General features: G+C 52.1%; 1 protein-coding gene and 1 pseudogene across 6 annotated transcripts in view; one reads left to right on the forward strand and one right to left on the reverse strand.

Annotated features, from left to right (window-relative positions):
• SLC25A48 (solute carrier family 25 member 48) overlaps positions 1-19,501 on the reverse strand; it is a 41,363-nt gene extending 21,862 nt beyond the window's left edge. For 3 of the 6 annotated variants that reach the window (XM_023752145.1, XM_006086562.3, XM_014453891.2), the window contains exons 1-5: positions 19,375-19,495; positions 14,299-14,342; positions 12,223-12,325; positions 10,298-10,369; positions 7,585-7,843 (exon numbers count right to left, since the gene is read on the reverse strand). In XM_023752145.1, coding sequence (XP_023607913.1) covers positions 7,585-7,843; positions 10,298-10,369; positions 12,223-12,325; positions 14,299-14,342; positions 19,375-19,467 — 571 coding nt within the window. In that variant the 5' untranslated portion in view covers positions 19,468-19,495. Of the gene's footprint in view, positions 1-7,584; positions 7,844-10,297; positions 10,370-10,702; positions 11,548-12,222; positions 12,326-14,298; positions 14,343-19,374 lie in introns of those variants that run through there. The other 3 variants (XM_023752146.1, XM_006086563.3, XM_023752147.1) reach the window with 2 other exon arrangements.
• LOC102423256 lies at positions 12,654-13,172 on the forward strand (annotated as a pseudogene).
• Positions 19,502-19,903: the final 402 nt, after the last annotated feature.

The following is a 19,903-nucleotide window of genomic DNA, read 5'->3' on the forward strand; positions in this document are numbered from 1 at the left end:
CCAAATTATATATGGAACTCATACAACTCAACCAAAATAAAACAAACAATCCAATTAAAAAATGGCTAGAAGATCTGAACAGACACTTCTCCAAAGAGGACATACAAAAGACATATGAAAAAGTGCTCAACATCACTAATCATCAGAGAGATGCAAATTAGAACAATAATGAGGTACTACCTCAGCCCTGCCAGAATGGCTACCATCAATAAATCAACAAACAACAAATGTTGGCATGGATATGAGAAAAAGGGAACCCTAGTACATTGCTGGTCAAAATGCAGACTGGTGCAGCCACTGTGGGAAACAGTATGGATATTTCTAAAAAACAGTTTAAAATAGAACTTCCATTTAACCCAATGCTCCCACTTCTGGGAATATATCCTAAGAATCCCAAAACACCAATCAGAAAGAATATATGCACCACTATGTTTATAGCAGCATTATTTACAACAGCTAAGATCTGGAAACAGCTCAAGTCCCATCAGTAGATGAGTGGGTTACAAAAGCTGTGGTATAGTCCTGGCTAGTGTGGCTCAGTGGTAGAAGTTGGTCTGAGCACCTACTGAGTTCGATTCCCAGCCAAGGGCATGTACCTGGGTTGCAGGTTCATTTCCTGGCTCTGGTTGGGTGTGTGCAGAAGACAACCACTCAATGTCTCTCTCTCACTTCAATGTCTCTCTCTCTTCCCTCCCTGCCTTCTACTCTCTCTCTAAAAATCAATGGAAAAAATATCCTTGAGTGAGGATTAAGAAAAAAACATGTGGCACATTTATACCATGAAATACTATAATACTATGCAGTTGTAAAAAAGAAGGATCTCTTACCCTTTGTGACAGCTGGATGGACTTGGAGAGCATTATGCTAGTGAAATAAGCCAGTCAGAAGAAGACAAATATCACATGGTCTCACTCATATGTGGAATCTAATGAAAAAAATAAACTAAGGAATAAATAGGTCCAGAGACATGGAAGCATGCAACAGATTGACAGATCTCAGAGGAAAGGGGAGGGGACAGGAAGAGATTAGTCATGGGAATTACTTGGTAGATGGCTAGACCCCCCTCACACACACGTACTTGCATTTAAGGCCCACAAAGAACTTACACTGTACATATGCTTTACCCATGGACACAGACAATAGTGCAGTGAAGGGCTGGGGTGGGATGAGTTGGGAGATGGGCGGATGGGGGTTAAGGGGGGGATGGGGGACATCTGTAATACCCTCAACAATAAAGAAATAAGGAAGGAAGGAAGGAAGGAAGGAAGGAAGGAAGGAAGGAAGGAAGGAAGGAAGGAAGGAAGGAAGGGAGGAAGGGAGGAAGGAAGGAAGAAAGGAAAGAAAGAAATATCCAAATCATGGTCCCAGCGACTGCGTAGTCTCAGATGCTTGGAGGCACCCAGTAATATGCATGCGCCTCCTCCAGGAGTCAGGCTGGGTGTTACCGCTGTGGTTGGGGCTGGAGCAGGCTGTGTAACCCCTCGTTCGTTTCCCCAGGATATTACCAACTGGCAAACTCTTGCCTAGTTCCTGGTTCCAAAGAGTCCAGCAGTGTCCCCATGATCTGAAGGGTCCAAGGTATGCAGACAGTTTAGTGGAAAGAACCCTGAATTGGGAGCATCCAGGATTTGCTTTGTGAATCAGTGCCATTTACTGTACAACCTGGTGCAAAGAAATCCACATGGGGCCTCAGCTTCCTCATCATTTATAAAAGGGGAAGAAGAAGTGGCCTGTCCACATCATTTGGTTTTTGTGAAAACCAAGGGCAAATGTTGGCAAAGGCACTTTACTAAAACGCATGTTGTGCAAATGTTCTTTCCTCGAGGCAAATTGCTATCATTCCTAATTTTATGACCCTGTCCTGCTGTGACTCAGGATTCCGGAAATGCTGGACCTGCCAACCTGAGGCAGCTGTGGCATGCTGCCAAGGCTGCTGGGAAAGATTGTGAATTCCCGCACGAGGCCAAGAACTACCAATACTAATGTCAAGTCCAGAAATCAGGACAATACTTGCTCTTGTCAATTGATTCAAAGAACAAATAGATGTGTCACCAACATACGTTACTTCACAATGGTGTGTTCTGTTGCGGTCACCTTTGTTAATCTCTGGTAGCTTTGTGGGGCCACAGTTTGAAAAAGACTCAATCAAACTGACCAGAATTCAAGGACTCCTGTGGAACGACATGACTAAATGCATGGCCTGTCCACAATCCCCCTCCGTCCACTTCTGGGCTGCCACTGCTCCCGCCCTCACTTCCTAATAGCAGCCAGAGCCTGTGTTAGAAGGAGGCCTAGGCCAGTGATGGCGAACCTACGACACGCGTGTCAGAGGTGACACGCGAACTCATTTTTTGGTTGATTTTTCTTTGTTAAATGTCATTTAAATATATAAAATAAATATCAAAAATGTAAGTCTTTGTTTTACTATGGTTGCAAATATCAAAAATTTTCTAGATGTGACACGGCACCAGAGTTAAGTTAGGGTTTTTTAAAATGCTGACACGCCGAGCTCAAAAGGTTCGCCATCACTGGCCTAGGCTGTGTGGTCCTGGCTTGTCTCCACTTTTTGTGCCCCTTGTCGTGCTCTGAGGGCTCCTGCCTTCCCACATAGGCTTCCCTTTGGGAAAGTTAGCATCAGTAAGTCCTGCCCTGCACTAGCAAAGTATTGGAAAACCCATTGTATCAGAAGGCTGCTCCTCCCAAGGCCAACCTGCGTAGGGAAGAGTTGTTTATCTTGGCAGTCACACATCTTTATAGCAGCAATAAAACCACGCTGCCAAAGAGACCAACTGATGTATGGAGGGCTCTGAGGCACAGCTGGTGATCTTCCCAGACAGACACTGCTGAAGATGCGGGGAAACTGGAGAAGTGCTTTCACCCCAGTGGTCAGCGTGGGGATTCCTGGGCTCACACAGGCTTTGTGTTCTGGGTGCAGTGGACGACCTCGTCCGGATCCGCCTCCGCACTGACCTCTCTTCTCTGACCCCGCAGCCCAGCTGGGCTCCTCTTGACACGCCCAGAGACCAGGACCCTTTCCTCCTCCAATCCTGGTCACACGCTGCCCCCTTTATTCTATGCACATTACCTTGAACATGGTAGAGGCCAGCACCTTCCCTTCCTTCCCCTTGCCCTCAGAATTTTCTCTGAAATGCCTCTTTCCTTGTCCTCTCCCAACTTGGAAAGAAAGCCTTCTTCCTTCTCCACCCCTTGGTCTCTGTGCCCAGTGTCACCCCTACTTCAGCAATCCCTTCTCTCTGCTGCCCGACGCTGCTGACAGGAGTCTCTCGGGCCTCTGTTTCCCCTGCTGCGGAGCTGGGTGGCCCGGGAAATGCCCTGTCCCACCTGAAACAACTGAGTGAGCAGGAGAGCCACCTAACCTGAGCCTCAGTTTCCCCGCCTGCAAATAAGAGAATGACAGTGCCTATTCACAGCTATGATGACTTAATCACTGAAGGTACGTTAGTGTCATTACAGCTCTCTGCTCCTTCCCAAATTTTTTTACTGTTTTCTCATGGATGTCCATCCTCTGCTTTTTTGCAGCTTGCCTTGACATTGGTACCTGATGTCATGGCTGTGCCTGTCACTTCTATGTCTGACATTCCAGCTGTGGTCCCACAGGCACCTCACACGTGAGCCAAGCCAAACTCATCACGCCCTCCCTCAAGCCTGCCTGCCAGCCAGTTCCCAAGCAGCGGCGATAAGCACGTATTGATCACCTCCTCTACGCCAAGCACTGTCTCACACACGTCATTTGCCATTTAATTCCCAATGTGGGAGGTTCCACTCAACAGTCACCCAACTTTGAAATCCCTGGGCCATTGTTGACACTTTCTTCTCTCCTGCATGGCTGGTTGGTTCTACATCATCGATGCCTGCTGCCCCGCACCTGAGCCCATCCTCAGCTAAGAGAGCCACACTCTTCACAACTCACCCGCATCTTCCCCTCCCTGCACTGCACGTCCACACTAACCAAGGCTCCCACGACCCACCACGTGCCTGCCTTTCCTGCCACCGACTCTTTCTCTACACTGTGCCTGAGGCTGAAACACCTCTCCTAGTCCATACCCCGTCTCTAAATCCTAGCCAGTATTCAAAGACCTGGTCAACAGCCACGTCCTCTCTGGAGCCTCCTGATCTACAGCGCCAGGCTCCAAGGTTCTAGTGTCCTCGACGGGCCCTGCTCATTCTATACATCTGACTTCCCACCAGACTGCACTTCCTGAAGGCAGGGGCTGTGGCCTGATGCCTCTGATTTACCTGCTGTGTTTGGCTCAGAGCAGGGACTGGAAATACCAGTGAATGAACGAGTCAGAGTGAACTCCAACAGGTGTGGCAGTCAGCCCTGTGCCTCCTGCTGGGCCTGGGGAAGTCACCGGGATGGCCAGCACGGAGTTAATGCCCAGGCCTCTTCTAACCCCCCAAATCTGCCCTCTGGTGGTATTGAGGGCTTTCTGATCTGCATATTGATTAGGCTCTTACTGAAAACACAGATCAGATGGGAGAGGAATGAGTGCTGTTGGCCATCGGCCTCCAGGCTGGGACTTGGCCAGCAGGGCTCCCCGTGGGGCTCATGACTGTGCAAAGGGTAATGATGACTCTAAAAGGGAGGGTCCCTTTGCAGGTGCCCGCTGTCAAGGCCACGTCCCACTGAACTCAGGCCAGCTCTTCCTTGTTTGCCAAGTGGCAGAGGCCCAGGAGGAAGAGTTTATGAGGGATACTGCTGTTCTGGACGCAATGGCAGTCAGTGCCAATGGAAACTCTCTCTGACCTCCAGCAACCCCAAATGTAAGCTGGCAAAGCCCTTCTGTATACCAATTTCACATGTACCACGAATCTTAAAAATGACCATAGCCTTTGACCCTCTCAGGAATCAAAGAGCCCACACATTTAGGGAAGTAATCCTAAATAAAGGCAATTCTTTATGGAAAAGTTTGCTGACAACATCACTATTGTTAGAAGAGGAAAAACTGTAAACCACCTAAATGTTCATCACTAGAATGACTGTTAAATAATAAGCTTACTAAATCATAGCTAGCACTGGTTTCGACTTTTCAGTGCGTTAGGACCTTCATGTATAACATTATCCCATTCCATCCCGGATGCAAAATAGTTGCTATTATGCCTGCTTTGCAAATGAGTAACCTGAGGCTTGGCCATGTTAGGTGAGGTGTCCAAAGTTTCTTGACACTGGCAGAGAATTAGAAGCAGGTAGTCTATCTCCAGAAACTAAATTGTGACCACACGCATCAGCCTTCTCAGAGTGTGTGTGTGTGTGTGTGTGTGTGTGTGTCTTTGAATGCGCGTGTCTATTTGATGGAATATTGCACATCCTTTAAAAATATTATCCATCTATTTTAAAGTAATTTATATGCTATTTTAATAACAAAAATATTTGTTATAATGTTGAGCTAAAAACAGAATATGAAACTGCCTAGGTAATATGAGTATAACCTCCTAAAATATTTAATCTATCTGTATAGAAAAGGAAAAGGAAATGTGTGTTAACAGTGATTGTAGCCCAGATGGTATAGCTCAGTGGTTGAGCATCAGCCTATGAACCAGGAGGTCACGGTTCAATTTCCGGTCAGGGCACATGCCTGGGTTGCTGGCTCGATCCCCAGTAGGGGGTGTGTAGGAGGCCGCCAATCAATGATTTCTCTCTTTTCATTGATGTTCCTCTCTCTCTCCCTTCCTCTCTGAAATCAATTAAAATACATTTTAGAAAAAGAACCCAGGGATTGCATTTGGGAGGATGGGCATCTTCTCCCTCTATAGTCCATGCTGTGCATTTTCAGCCACGGGTCACCACCAATGGACAATCAGGCTTTAGTAGAACCACTGGCTTTATATTTGCAAATCTGTCAAGCAGTGACCTGAGCTGCAGAGAAGCCGGAGGCTTCTGGCACTTGGCTTTGGCACATGGGCGTAGTCTCCCATGGCTCAGTGTCACCACCCAGGAAGTGCATGGGCAATTCAGGGGTCACAGGCCCTGTTCAAGGCTGCTGGAAACACCCACCTCAGCCCAGTCACCACGCAGAGAGGGCCTGACCCAGAGCAGCGACCACAACTTGCAGCCAGCCCCCGCCTGCACTGTGCTTTGGGCTGTGCGGTGTCCTGTTGTGTTTGGCTTTGTTTTTAATTGAATTATCTAATAATTTCCCATTGAAAGACCCCACAGATAAATCTAGCTTTCTGCTGTCTCTTAAAAATCAAAAGATCCAGGCCCCGTGGCCACTGTCAGCAGGATCTAGCCACTCCCTCGGATAGGATGTGCGCAAGCTGATGCACGTGCTTCCACCACTGCCTTTCTAACGGCAGAGCGATGTGGGAAGGGCAGGACGTCTGTGTCCGTGTTCAATGGAAAGAGGAAAAATGAAACGTAGGCCAGGAGGGCTGTGGGGTAGCAACCAGGGGAAGAGGGTTTCATTCTCCGCTCACTTCTGTGACCTCCCTGGTCCCAGTGAGTCTGAGTTTTCTCCCTCTGGCCTCAAGGGTTCCTGAGGAACAGTTCAAGGCCAGCCCCGGACACCCTCCCGCTGGGCAGGGAGCGCAGGCTGAATCAAGGCGCCTGGGCTGCCGCAGCAGACCCGCTGGCTGGGCTGCTCCTGCGCCAGCTCTGGGAGCTCAGTCTGTGGTCACACGCAGCAGGCTGCCGGGGAGAGGGGTCTTCTCCACGGGGGCAGTTAGCCCCGTTGGATGCCTGAGGTGACAGGAAGGGTCACGAATCCAGCCCTCCCGTTATACAGAGCAGGAGGCTGAGGCCTAGGAAGGGGCAGTGTCTTCCCTGAGGAGACAGAGTGAAATCAGAGCCAAGATCCAAACTCCAAGGTGCTGAAATTTGTCTTCTAAGACCCCCAGCTCATCCTTCTAGATCCGGCACCTTCTCCTCAGCACAGGAAGTGCCTCCTGGTACCCTCCCTCCTCCTTGGTCTGAACCACTCCCAGGAGAAGATGCGGGAGCCTCTCAGCAGGAGGAAGTGACAGGTGCAGGAGTGGCCACAGGGCGCACCGAGAGACGAAGCTTTCACTGGGGTGTCAGGGCCGAGGAGAGGAGCAGTCCCCTTCACGCCCCTGCGGCCTGTCCCGGTGCGAGGCACAGGTACGTGGGCAGGTGTGGCTTGGAGACCTAGGCCCCGTGCCTGGCTTCCTGCTCTGCTGTTACCCTTTTTCAATTCTTAATGATTTTGAACAAGGATCCCACATTTTCCCTTTTCACTGGGCGCTGCAAATTGCGTAGCTGGTCCTCACTCACAGAGATTAATTGTGTCCCTGAATTAGTGCCTTGACCTCTGGGAGCCTCAGTTTTCTCCTCTGTAAATGGAAAGGGTAACAGCATCTGCCTCACAGAATGGCCATAAAGACGAATTAAGAGAACACAAGCAGAGCTCCCAGCATGCCCAGCACATGGTAAATACGTAACCAGTGAGAGTACCTATCTAGGTAAAGGAATAATAATGACAGACTATTACATGAGCACATAGATGCCCTGCTCAATAGAAAGGATGTTATCCCCATACCCCAAATCTGGCAAATGAGGAGGGGGTCCCAGGTGCCCAGACACCAGGCCCCTCCCTGGCCTCTTACTTTCCCGAAATGCCTGTGTTTGCATCTGCAGGCGGATCTTGATGAGGTCCACAGGCGTGCCCAGTCCGACGGACACCACGCCGGCCACCATGCTGGCCAGGAGCAGGTCTGACAGGGTACGGGGCGGGCTGGCCTCAGGCTCCCTGCTGTGGAGCTGGCTGAGGATCCTCTGCGTGTTACTGAAGACCCCAAACACCACCGAGTTGTACACGGCGATGCTGGCCAGGGGGAAGGACATGCCCTTGAAGAAGCCGAAAACCTGTGGGGAAACCGGGAGAGGAAGCGTGAGAACTGCAGGCGGTGCCAAGCTCCCCACACTGTCCTGGGCACAGACCTGCCCTCCCGCAGGCTGGTGGGGAGACATAAATCCATGTGCCAGTGAAGAGGACACAGGCAGATGCAGATGTGAAAGGAGATGGATGTGAGGACATTCCTGCCCTGAGGAGAAACCGGCTTCTGCGTAAAGTCTTGTTGACAGAGGGTGTGTCCTGGGCCTGTAACCAGTATTTGCCCCGGATGCTGTGACAGGAAGGGAGTGGCAGTTGTCTTAGGCTGTGTCCGAGGGGGTCTGTGGAGCCCTAGTGGGTAAGTGGGCTTGCCAAGCATCACACACACCCTCCTCATTGCCACTCCCACAAAAGCTTTCTCTGGGCACTTGCCACACATGTGCCAGCCCTGGGGCCAATAAGAAGGAAAGCTTCCCTGAGTTCAGGGTCTGGGGGCGGAGTGGGGGAGGGGTGAATCTGGATGGACAAATCCCATATAATAAAGAGATAATATGCAAATTGACTGTCACACCCTCACAAAGATGGCTGCCTACGACCAGGCCAGCAGGGGGGTTAGTAAGGGACGACCAAACGACTGAACAGCAGGCTGTGTGGGGCAACCAAGCTGGCGGGGGGGGGGCATGAGGGGCAACCAGGCCGGCAGAGGGGGGCATTTGGGGGTGACCAGCCTGGCGGGGGGGGGGGAGTTAGGAGTGATCAGGCTGGCGGGGTGGGGGGGCAGTTAGGGGCAACCAGGCCAGCAGGGGGGGCAGTTAGGGGCAATCAGGCCAGCACGCAGAGGCAGTAAGGGGAGATCAGGCTGGCAGGGGAGGCAGTTAGGGGCAATCAGGCAGGCAGGCAGGTGATTAGGAGCCAGTGGTCCAGGATTGTGAAAGGGATGTCCGACTGCTGGTTTAGGCCTGATCCCTGGGGGTCAGACATCCCCCAAGGGGTCCCGAATTGGGGAGGGTGCAGGCTGGGCTGTGGGGACTCCCCCCCAAATGCACGAATTTCATGCACCGGGCCTCTAGTGAAACTATAATGTGCTATGCTGTGGTGAGGGACTAAGAAGAGGTGCCACAGCCCCCAGGGACACCTGGGCCAGCCTGCAGATGGGTGCCCCTGAGCAGGGGTGTCTCTCGGAAGAAGAGCTCAAGGAAAGAGCCCCGGGAGAAACAGCATAGAAAGGCTTCTGCACACAGGCAGGACACTGGAGGCTGCGGAGAAGGTCCTTCAGACTGTAAGCTTGGTGAACAGCACAGATGCTCTGTAGACACGGGAAATCCCACAGCCTTGGAGGAGTCAGGGCGGCATCTGAGCCCCACCCCACGCCCAAGGTGAAAATCCTGGAAGCTGTCGCACAAACTCAGGCCTCATGCAGACCTGCTAATCCCAAACGTGTGCCTGCACCTTATGTGCCAGAGATAGGACACCTCACACATGCACGTTTGCTCACACATGCAGCACACACACACACACACACACACACACACACACATGCCCTGCTTCCCCTCTTCCTCAGGTCACCTGGGTCATTGCTAAGCCCTGAGCTGCTGTGTCTCAGAGGAACATCCATGGTCCCCACAGAAACCATGGAGCTGACACTGGCTGGCAGACACGTGGGGGACATGTGCCAACAGGGAGAATCAACAACCGCTTCCCGGGCACTGAGGGATTGCGCATTACCCTGGAACAGTTAGTACCAGGTTGGTAGGACTCGCCCAGTTCTAAAGCAGCCTATCAGAGAGATCCAGGCCACGTCCCAGGGGGACAGTGGTCAACAATGGGGCCACATTTCTGGTGACTCGAAGACAAGCCTGGGACTGGCATGGGGCTAACACCTGGCCATTGCTTTAAATCAACAGGTCATGTCATCCTAAATTTTACAGTTTATTTTAAATCCCCCCAAAAGAGGCCTTAGATAGTCTCCCTAAAGCATCCGATAATTCTCAAGAAGGGCACCTGATGCATCTTCTACAAAACATTATTCAGCCTTTCCCCGTTTGCAAACAAAGATCTTGGGTCCCAGGGCCTCGAGCTGTGGTTCAAGCCAGCCGTGGGCGTATGATGGCGGAGCGCCTGGCCCCAGCGCTGGATGAAAGGAAGCCTGTGAGCACATGGTGCCAGCCACTCACTCGGTTTTGAAAACCTGACAGGTCACCCTGTTTCTTGCAGGAATTTTCCACACTGTGGTGAATCTCTCCAAAGCAGTTATACAAAACCAGGTTTTTTCTCTCATAGCATCACACTAGGTGGCAGGGTTAGGTGGTGTGAGCTGATCAGGGAAAATGGAGCTAAATGTGATGAGCGGGAACAGGCGGGCCTCCACCCAACCTGCCGGTGGCAGGGCTGTGGCCACGTCCCCAGGCCTGGCTGGGCTTCACCCCATTCTGTGGGAGGCCCTGGTGGGGGTGGCTCCAGCGCCCGCCCGCCCAAGGGGCACTTACACTCTCCTTCCTGTACACCATGCGGATGCAGCTGAGGGTGTTCCCATAGCCCACGCCGGCCTGCAGGCGAGTCTGCAGAGAGAGGCAAGGGGGTGAGGCCAGGGAGAGGTGCTGAGCGTCCAGCACTGGGGCCCCCAGCAGGAAGGAAGGCCCTGCCCAAAGTGACCCCGGCAGGAGGGAGGGCTGGGCTCGGTCCTGGACAGGCTGGCCCTGTCCTCCTCTGAGCGTCCCATGCAGACCTTCTCCTAGTCCAAGAGAAGAACAAAGGTCAGTTTGTTGAACAAACACGATGCTTGTTGGGGGACGTCTGATCTCTGCCTCGGGTACAAAAAGCTAACTGGTGTTGTGGCTCTGTCTGTCACTCTGCCCTCCCAATATTCCCGGGAAGTGACCTGTTCCGCTCACCTCCAGAGCCCTTCACCTCTCACCGGCGTGATGGCCTGGCCCCTCCATGGCCCCTGCTCTCCCTCACTCCTGACACAGTCAGACTGATCTCTGATGGTCTGATGAATTGTGTCACTGCTGCTTATGGCTGTCCAGGGGCCTCCTATCAACTTAGAATAGACTCTATGTGTTTAGTCAGCACCCAGGAGGCCTGGATGAGCGCCCAAACCTACCTCGCACCCCACCCTGCCATTTCCTCCATCCCCTGCCTCCGCCCCACCATGTACAGCACATTCCCTGAAGCATCGGTTTTTCCTGCCTCCAGAACTTTCCACCTCTGTTCTTACCCCAAAGGCTCTTCCTCCAGGACCTGCTCATCTTTTTGGTCTGAGTTCAATGTTGCCATGGTGACATTTGTTTGCCTGTTTACCGAGGGTTTGTTTGCACGCCTCGTCTCCTACTGCCCTCTTGTCCTGGAGCCAAGTGGGCCCTTGCTTCTGGCCCCTCTGCACTGTCTGATGTGGAAGGTGTGGTGTCCTCTAATGGGGGCTGGCCATGGTGACCAGGGGCATCATGAGGGCACAGAGGGTCTGAATAAGCCCATGAAAGTGCCCAGGGCGCCCTCTATCCTGGTCTCAGAGGGTTCTACTTCTTTTAAGATGTGTGGCCTATAATTCCCCATTACAATACTTCTTGCCCTGGCCGGTTTTGCTCAGTAGTTAGGGCATCAGCCCTTAGACCGAAGGGTCTTGGGTTTGATTCCTGGTCAAGGGCATGTACCTCGGTTGTAGGTTCCCTTGCCCTGGTAAACACTGCATCAGCATAAACCGTAAATGTACCCGCTGTGCCAGGAGCCAGGTGAGAATCCTGGCCCCAGCCCCACTGTCATCAAACAGCAGTGACAAGGAAGCTGCAGGCAGGGCAAGGAAACTTTGACCCAACTCAGCACCCAGGTAGGTCTCCTAGCTTGGCTCTCCCATGGGCCAGTCTGGGGCTTGAGACACATCCCAGCGTATGGCCCACTCATTGCTCTACCCTCAGTGCTTTCTGCCCATTTCACAGATGAGGGCACCAAGGCTCAGGGAGATTAAGTGCTGTGCCCTGGTCCCAGGAGAGTAGGTAGGGAGGCTGGACTGGACTAGGGCCATTCTGACTCTGAAGCTCTGCCCAGACCTTTGTCAGTGGAAGGGAATCTAGAGAAAATGTCAGCCAGAGGAAAGAAGGAGGAGGATGTTCTGGGGAGAAATGGCCCTGGGACACCCCCCTGGGCTGGACCCAGAGGCTGGCCATGTAAGCTGGCATCACCAGGCTGCACCCAGCAGGGTGGTTCTCAGGCTGAGCAGACACTGGCTTTTACGAATCAGAAAGGGTCCCCTCCAGATGCTCAGGGGACAGAGTGAAGAGAGAAGGAGAGCTCCAGCCTTTTCAGGTGACACGTGGCCAGACCTGCCTATGCAAGGGGGGATGGAGGCTCCAACAAGGCCCACCCACCCCTGGCCAGCCCGGGGCAAGGACACTCTCCCAGGAGACGCCGAGCGCACCTGCATTAGGAGTGCGGCTGGAAGGCCCGCAGGGCAGGGCTTGCACTTGCTTGGTCCAACACCAATGCCTTGCCATCCCCACGGCGCCCACACAAAGTGGTTGCTGTGTGAGCAGAAGGCAGAGCCCGAATGAGGAACACGAGGAGCCAAGAAGTATCCTCCACTATGTAAGACAAGTAGACGAACCTCCCATCCAAAGGGAACAGGCCTGAGCTCTGACCTAGGAGGGCCACTGTCACACAGGGAGGGGATGGGGGAGCGGAGGGGCAGCAGCCCTGTGAGAAGGGCCTCGAGGCTCCTCTTTGTGTGTGACCCGAGCAGAGCTTTATATTTAGATCTGGATGTCACTGTTTGTGGCCATGCTCCCAGAGTATGGCTCCGAGTCCTGCTCACCTCTGGGGACAGGTGGCAGGGGTGGGAGTGGAGTCAAAAAATGCTCCTCTTCCCCTGTCACCGCGGAGTTACGCAGAGGCGGAGACTTGGGTGCGTTCAAGATTCGGCTCTACCCATAACCCACTGCCATGGCCGAGGAAGGCATGGCTGCTGGGGGTGTAATGGACGTTAATACTGCTCTGCAAGAGGTGCTGAAGACCGCCCTCACCCACCATGGCCTAGCGCGGAATTCTCGAAGCTGCCAAAGCCTCAGACAAGGGCCAAGCCCCCCTTTGTACTTGCATCCAGCTGTGATGAGCCTATTACGTCCAGTTGGGGGAGGCTCTTTGTGCTGACACCAAATCACCCTAATTAAGGTTGACGACAAGAAACTAGGGGAATGGTGGCCTCTGTAAAGTCGACAGAGAGGGAAACACCGTAAAGTGGTTGGTTGCAGCTGCGTGGTGGTTAAGGACTATGGCAAAGAGTCTCAGGCTCAGGGTGTCATCAAGGAGTACTTCAAACGCAAGAAATGAGCAAATAAACTTGGCTTTTTGTTTTAAAAAAAAAAATGCTCCTGCCCGGCCGGCATTGCTAGTGGTTGAGCATTGACCTATGAACCAGGAGGCCATGGTCCTATTCCTGGTCAGGGCACATGCCTGGGTCGCAGGCTCTATCCCCAGTGTGGGGCTTGCAGGAGGCATCCAATCAATGGTTCTCTCTCATTGTTGATGTTTCTATCTCTCTCTCTCTCTCTGAAATCAATAAAAAATATTTTTTTTAACAAGTGCTTCTTGTAGTAGCTCACTCCTTGCTGTGTGACCTGAGGCCAGCCCTCCCCGCTCTGAGCCAGCTTCTACATCTGTGGATCTAGGGCAGCCATGGGCAAACTACGGCCCGCGGGCCGGATCCGGCCGTTTGAAATGAATAAAACTTAAAAAAAAAAAAAAGACCGTACCCTTTTATGTAATGATGTTTACTTTGAATTTATATTAGTTCACACAAACACTCCATCCATGCTTTTGTTCCGGCCCTCCAGTCCAGTTTAAGAACCCATTGTGGCCCTCGAGTCAAAAAGTTTGCCCACCCCTGATCTAGGGGCTGAGTGACCCCATGCCAGATGGCCCTGCTGGCTCCAGAGTCCTCACACCACGTGAGCTCCCTCAGCTCATAACGGCTTCCCCTTCCCAGCCCAGGTCCAGAGTCCTACCCTGACACCCAAGGCCTCCGAGGGCTGAGTGCCGACCTCCCTGTCCTGGCTTCAGATCCGTAGCTGCTGTCAGAAACCTGGTGTGTCAGCAAACTGGCCGTGCCGGTCTTTCCCAGGTACGCCCCACGCAGTGTCCCCAGCTCAGTGCCCATTTCTCATCACCTAGAACCCAGCCTTACATTTGGGGCTCAGAGGCCAAGTCACACTTGAAGTCTTTCCTGGTTCCTTAGTCCCCAGGGGCTTACAGGACTCTCGCCAGTGCCGTCCCCCACCCCCACAGCTCATGAGAACCTAGAGGCAGAAACGAGACATTCGTCAAAACAAAATCACTGCCAAGCAATGAGGGTAGAGCCATTCCAAACCAGGCCTCCTGGCACCACACCCCCACGAACTGGCACAGAGAGCCTGCCGTAGGCTGGAGACGGGATCAGACACAGCAGGCAGACTCACTCCAGGCCCTTTCCAACAGGTAATGATGAACAGGGCCATCGTACCTTGACCGTGTCCAGAGGGTAGCCGACAATGACACTGGCTGCACCTGTGGATGGAAGAAGAATACCGGGTCACTCAGCCTGCACTTGCACTTGCTGGCTCTTGGGATAGGACAGAGGGCTCAGGCACTTACATTCACTTATTCTAGCAATGCCCACTCACCAGAGAGGCCTCGCCATGTGCTAGGCACTGGCCAAGGCATGGAGGAAGGCAGAGAAAAAGTGGAGTAAAACCTGGTTCTGCCCTAAGAAACAAGCGCACCCTCCCCACCCCCCACAAAGGGCGGTGAAGGTGCTGGGATAACTGGGTATTTACATGCAAAAGAATGAAGTTACACACACTCGCTCCTACCATATACAAGATTAACTCAAAATAGAACACAGACCTACATGGAAACCTTAAAACTATAAAAGCCACATACTAAAACTCAGGGGGAAATCTTCATGACCTTAGATTTATAGTAGATTCTTAGATATGACACCAAAGGCACAAGTAACAAATGAAAAAAAATAGATAAATTGAACATCATAAACATTTTAAACTTTTGTGCATCAAAGGATACTATTAAGAAAATGAAGTCAACCTACAGAATGGGGGGAAATATTTACAAATCATATGTTGATAAGAACCTAGTATCCAGAATATGTAAAGAACTCTTACACCTTAAAAAGAAAATGGGCAAACGACTTGAAGAAACATTTCTCCAAAGAAGAGATGCAAATGACTAACAAGTACAGGAAAAGATGCTCCACATCATTAGTCATTAGGGAAGTGCACATCAGAACCACAGCGAGATCCCCCTCCACACCCACTAGGACAGCTACCATTTAAACCAAAGAAGAGGAAAGCAAGTGTCATCGAGGATATGAGGAAATTAGAACTCTCACACATTGCTGGTGGAAATATAAAATGGTGCATGCCTTGCCGGCGTGGCTCAGTGGTTGAGCGTCGGCCTATAAACCAGGAGGTCACGGGTTCGATACCCACATGCCCGGGTTGCGGGCTCGATCCCCAGTGGGGACATGCAGGAGGCAGCTGATTGATCAGTGATTCTCTCTCATTATTGATGTATCTATCTCTCTCCCTCTCCCTTCCTCTCTGAAATCAATAAAAATATGTTTTAAAAAATAAAACTTAAATAAAAATAAAAAAGAAATATAAAATGGTGCAGCCACTGTGGAAAACAGTGCGGCAGTTCCTCAAAAAGTTAAGTATTGAATTACCAAATGACCCAGCAATTCCATTCCTAGGCAAATATCCAGAAGAAATGAAAACAGGCACTCAAACAAGTACATGTGCACACATGCTCGTAGCAGCACTATCCACAACGGGCAGCAGGTGGAAACAGCCCAATTGCCCATCACTGGATGAACGGATAAACAAAATGTGGTCTACCCATCCAATGGGATGTTATTAGATCTCACTAGGAATGAAGTGCTGATACAGGTCACAGTGTGGATGAACGTTGAAAACATGATGAAAATGAAGAGGCGAGACTGATTCCATTTATATGAATTATCCAGAATAGGTAAATCCATAGAGACAGAAAGCAGACTGGCAATTGCCAAGGCTTGGGGGAGGGGAGACAGGAGTGGCACATGGGTCCAGGGACTTCGTTGGGCATGAGGAAAATGCTCTGGAACTAGATAGAGGTGATGGTTACAGGGCACCGTGAATGTACTAGATGCCACTGAATCGCACACTCTAAAACGGCTAATTTTATGTTCTGTAAATTCATCTCAAAAAAGGGGGAGGATATGAAGAGAAAACCTAGAGACTTTTCAGTTACCTGCAGGTTACTTAACTTAAGCTGTGTAGGTGGAAATAATATTAGCACCTACTTCACAGCCCCACTGTAAGAGTACAACGAGGTTATGAATGTAAGTGCCAGCAGAGAGCCTAGCACTTACAGGACATTCAAAAAGAGATGCTGCTGCTATTGATTTTATTATTTTATTTTTAGAGAAGGCCTCTTTGAAAAGGTGACGGATACTCTGGGTCTTTTCACAGGAAAATGCCTACCCATACACATTCACAAGACTGGAACCATTTTGGAGGGAAGGTTACTCTGAGGTCATGTAGATTAAGCAGCCCTTATTGGAGAAGTCAGTGGCGATGAGATTGAAACAGGAGCCATTTTTCTAAGACAAATTCTTCATCACAGTGATGAGGAAGAAAGTGTGTCTGCTCACCAGGTAAGGTAGGAAAGCGGTACTAAAATATGAGATATTTACAGGGAAAGAAACCAGCTCTTGTCTAGAACCTCCCGACCCTTCACAGCCTCTGCTTCCCACAGAATTGGGCAGAAGCAGAAAGGTGATGGACAGCTGGGAGCTGGAACATTCACTCCACATGAACCCTTCCCAGCAGGTAAGGAAGGAGTCTGGTCCTCAGGCTCCGGCTGCTCCCTACCCCAGTGAGTGCATCCTTCACTATGGGCATCACTCAGGACCACGCCCCAGATCCAGCCCTGGGCCAGCATCTCCCTGTTCATTTAGCTGGCCCATCTGAGAGCAGGGATGCAATATAAGAAATCAGACTATCAGGCCGTGGGACTCTACAGACCAATACAATTTCAGACTATCAGGCCGTGGGACTCTACAGACCAATACAATTTCAAACAAAATGTGAAGGATGCAGCACAGACAAGCACAGGGGTTAAAATGGCCCTGATGCCAGACTGCCTGGGCACAGGGGTTAAAATGGCCCACAGGAGGGCCTTGGGAAAGCCACTGAATTTCTCTGTGTGTCCTCATCTGTAAAATGGGGATGTAATAATCGTAGCTACCTCATCTATAATAATAAAAGGGTAATATGCTAATTAGACCATACATCTTCCAGATGTCCTTCCTGATGAAGCCAGGGCTGGTCTTCCGGATGTCCTTCCTGATGAAGCCAGGGCTGGAGGGAAGCCAGCCCAGGTCCTGGTGCCTGCTGGAGGCCGGAGGAGGGAAACCTGGGTCCCGGGTGCCAGAGGGAAGCCAGTGCCGGCAGCCGGAGGAAGGAAGGCCTGCTCTTGCACAAATTTTTGTGCATCGGGCCTCTAGTTGGAATTATAAAGAAATATACATAAACAGACACAAGAGACCACATATTTTTGGTTCCATTAATATAAGGTGTCCAGAAAAGACTAATTTATAGAGCCAGAAAGTAGGTTTGTGGCTGCCCAGAGGGTAAAGGAGGGGATGGGGTTTAACTGTAAATGGGTATAAGGATCTTACACGGGATGAAAATGTTCCCAAACTAATTTATGGTAATGGTTTCACAACTTGGTGAAGTTATTAACAATCACTGAATCGTACACTTGAAATGGGTGAATTTTATGATATGTAAAATAACCTGAAAGTTATTTTTAAAATATACACAGAGCACTTAGCACCTGGTACCCACTAAGCAGTCACTGTTACTACACTCACCATTTCATGGAAGCAGAAAAAAAGTTAACATCAACAAAATACGCACATTTACAGAATAAAGGGCACTCCACTACTTGCTGTGTACACTGGGGAGGGTCTCCGTGTCATCAGAGTCTTGGAGCTCCTCTGACAGCTTTAGCCTCCAGGCGCAGGGGTCCTCAAACTTTTTAAACAGGGGGCCAGTTCACTGTCCCTCAGACCATTGGAGGGCCGGACTATAGTTTTAAAAAAAAACTAGTCGGCTGCTAAGCAACAGGCAGCTGCGGCAAAAACACCCGGCGGGCCGGATAAATGTTTTCGGTGGGCCGCATGTGGCCCGCGGGCTGTAGTTTGAGGACCCCTGCTCCAGGGGGTTTCTACACCAAGCCTCCAGCAGCCCTGCTGAAGTTGTCTGGCTGCGAGGGAAGCAGCGGAGGGAATCCTTTCCCTAGGAATGGCTGGAGGGCTGTCTAAAGAGGGCCTCCAGGTGCAGCCCCCCCGAGTGGGAAAATTAGGAGAGGCAGGTCTCAGCCAACCCGAGAGAGCCAGTGTCAGCTTAGAATTGCCCACCCTGAAAGGAGCCACCTCTGCTCAGGACTGTGAGAAGCAGATGCCCTGCAGCCATCTGTGGGGGGCAGTGTAGATGCCTGCTAGGTGGGAAGGGGGTGCCAGAAGGGGAAGGACCTGGGATGCTATCTGGCCTGTTGCCCGCTCCCCCCCTTCTCTGTTTCCCACAAATCTCCTGGTCTCCTCCATACCTAGAATGCTGGGGGGGGGGGGGGCACAAACACACCATATCCTCTGCCTCAGCACCTCAATATTTTATTTTGTCTTTGGGGAGGGGCTGCATTTGCCAACATCCCTTTGCCGATGGTCCTCTTAGATGGGACCACAAGGGAGATATTTTACAGTAAGTCCCTCAAACCTTCCCCCCTATTCCCACTTACACCTGAGAAATGGAGGGACTGACCTATGGGGAAGAGCAGAATGGAGAAGGAAATGGATGAACCTCCTGAGCAAGCAAACCCATCTCAGGCCCAGCAGAGCTCGGCTCCTGCAGGGGTACAAGGGACCACAGGGCCAGGAGGGGGGCTCTGACAGTTGGCAGCGGCTGAAGAGGGGAGGGGTTCCAACTATCTGCTCCCTCCAGCCGGGGCACCCCTAGGACCAGCCTGATCACGCAGTGGGGCTTCCCATTCTGCGCAGGGCCAGAGGCCAAGCGCCACCCTCACCCACAAGTTCCTTCGAGCCGCGTCCCCAAATTCAGGTGCGCCCCGGGCCACCAAAGGGTGTGCACGCGCCGAGACGCTCCATTGGCTGTCGGCTTAATCATTACCGGACCAAGCTCCGCGGATCCTAGCTTGGAGGCAACTCGGGAGCTCAGGTGAACCTCAGTGAGCTCAGGTGAACCTCCCTGAGGCTTGCGGAGTTCAGGCGGGCAGCCCGTGGAGAACTCAAGATCCCGAGCGCGGGCGGCGGGCTCTCCCCGCAGCAGGTGGCGCGCGCGGCGCGGGCAGGACCCGCAGGCAGGACCCGCAGGCACAAGAGCACCCCTGGTCCGGCCCGGGGTGTAAACTCAGCCCACGCGGCTCCCGGCTCGCCTCTTTTCTGTCTCTCGGACCCGGGGGTCTCCCTAAAGCGCACACACCTCTTGGGGGCCCCTCCCATCCATGGTGGGCTCACCTCCGATCCAGCCCGCCGCAAAGTCTTCCAGCTGGAAGCTGCCCATGGCCGGGGCCGCGGCAATGCGCCCGCCCGGGCCGGGTCGGTGCCCATTCAATGTGTGAGGGGCGTGGCCCGCGGGAGGGGCGCTCGGAGGAGGGAGGAGGAGGAGGTAGTGGAGGAGGAGGAGGAGGAGGACAGCAGAGCTCCCAGCGCCGGCGGCGACGCCCAGCCTGGCCTCCAGTCCCGGGCGCCCACAGCACGCCCCCAGCGGACCTTAAAGGCGCAGCAGGCAGGCGGGCACCGCGCACCCCAGGGGAGATGCCAAGGCCCCGGGCGACTCCCTGAGTCCCACCTTCTCCCGCGGACCTCTCCCTTGCAACTTCAGGACCTGGGTGCCTTGAGGCAATGGTGTCCGCAGGCGCCTGTAATTGTTCACATCGCGTGGGACACTGGGAGGAATTCAGGGACGTTTTTGCAAAGTTCATTACAAGAGGGAGGGCAGGATGCTATATGAAGGTCAGGAAGACTCATCCTCTTTTAAGCTAAA

This window comes from Myotis lucifugus, unplaced genomic scaffold (genome assembly GCF_000147115.1).
Source record: "Myotis lucifugus unplaced genomic scaffold, Myoluc2.0 scaffold_28, whole genome shotgun sequence".
In the NCBI taxonomy this organism is placed as follows: Eukaryota; Metazoa; Chordata; class Mammalia; order Chiroptera; family Vespertilionidae; genus Myotis; species Myotis lucifugus.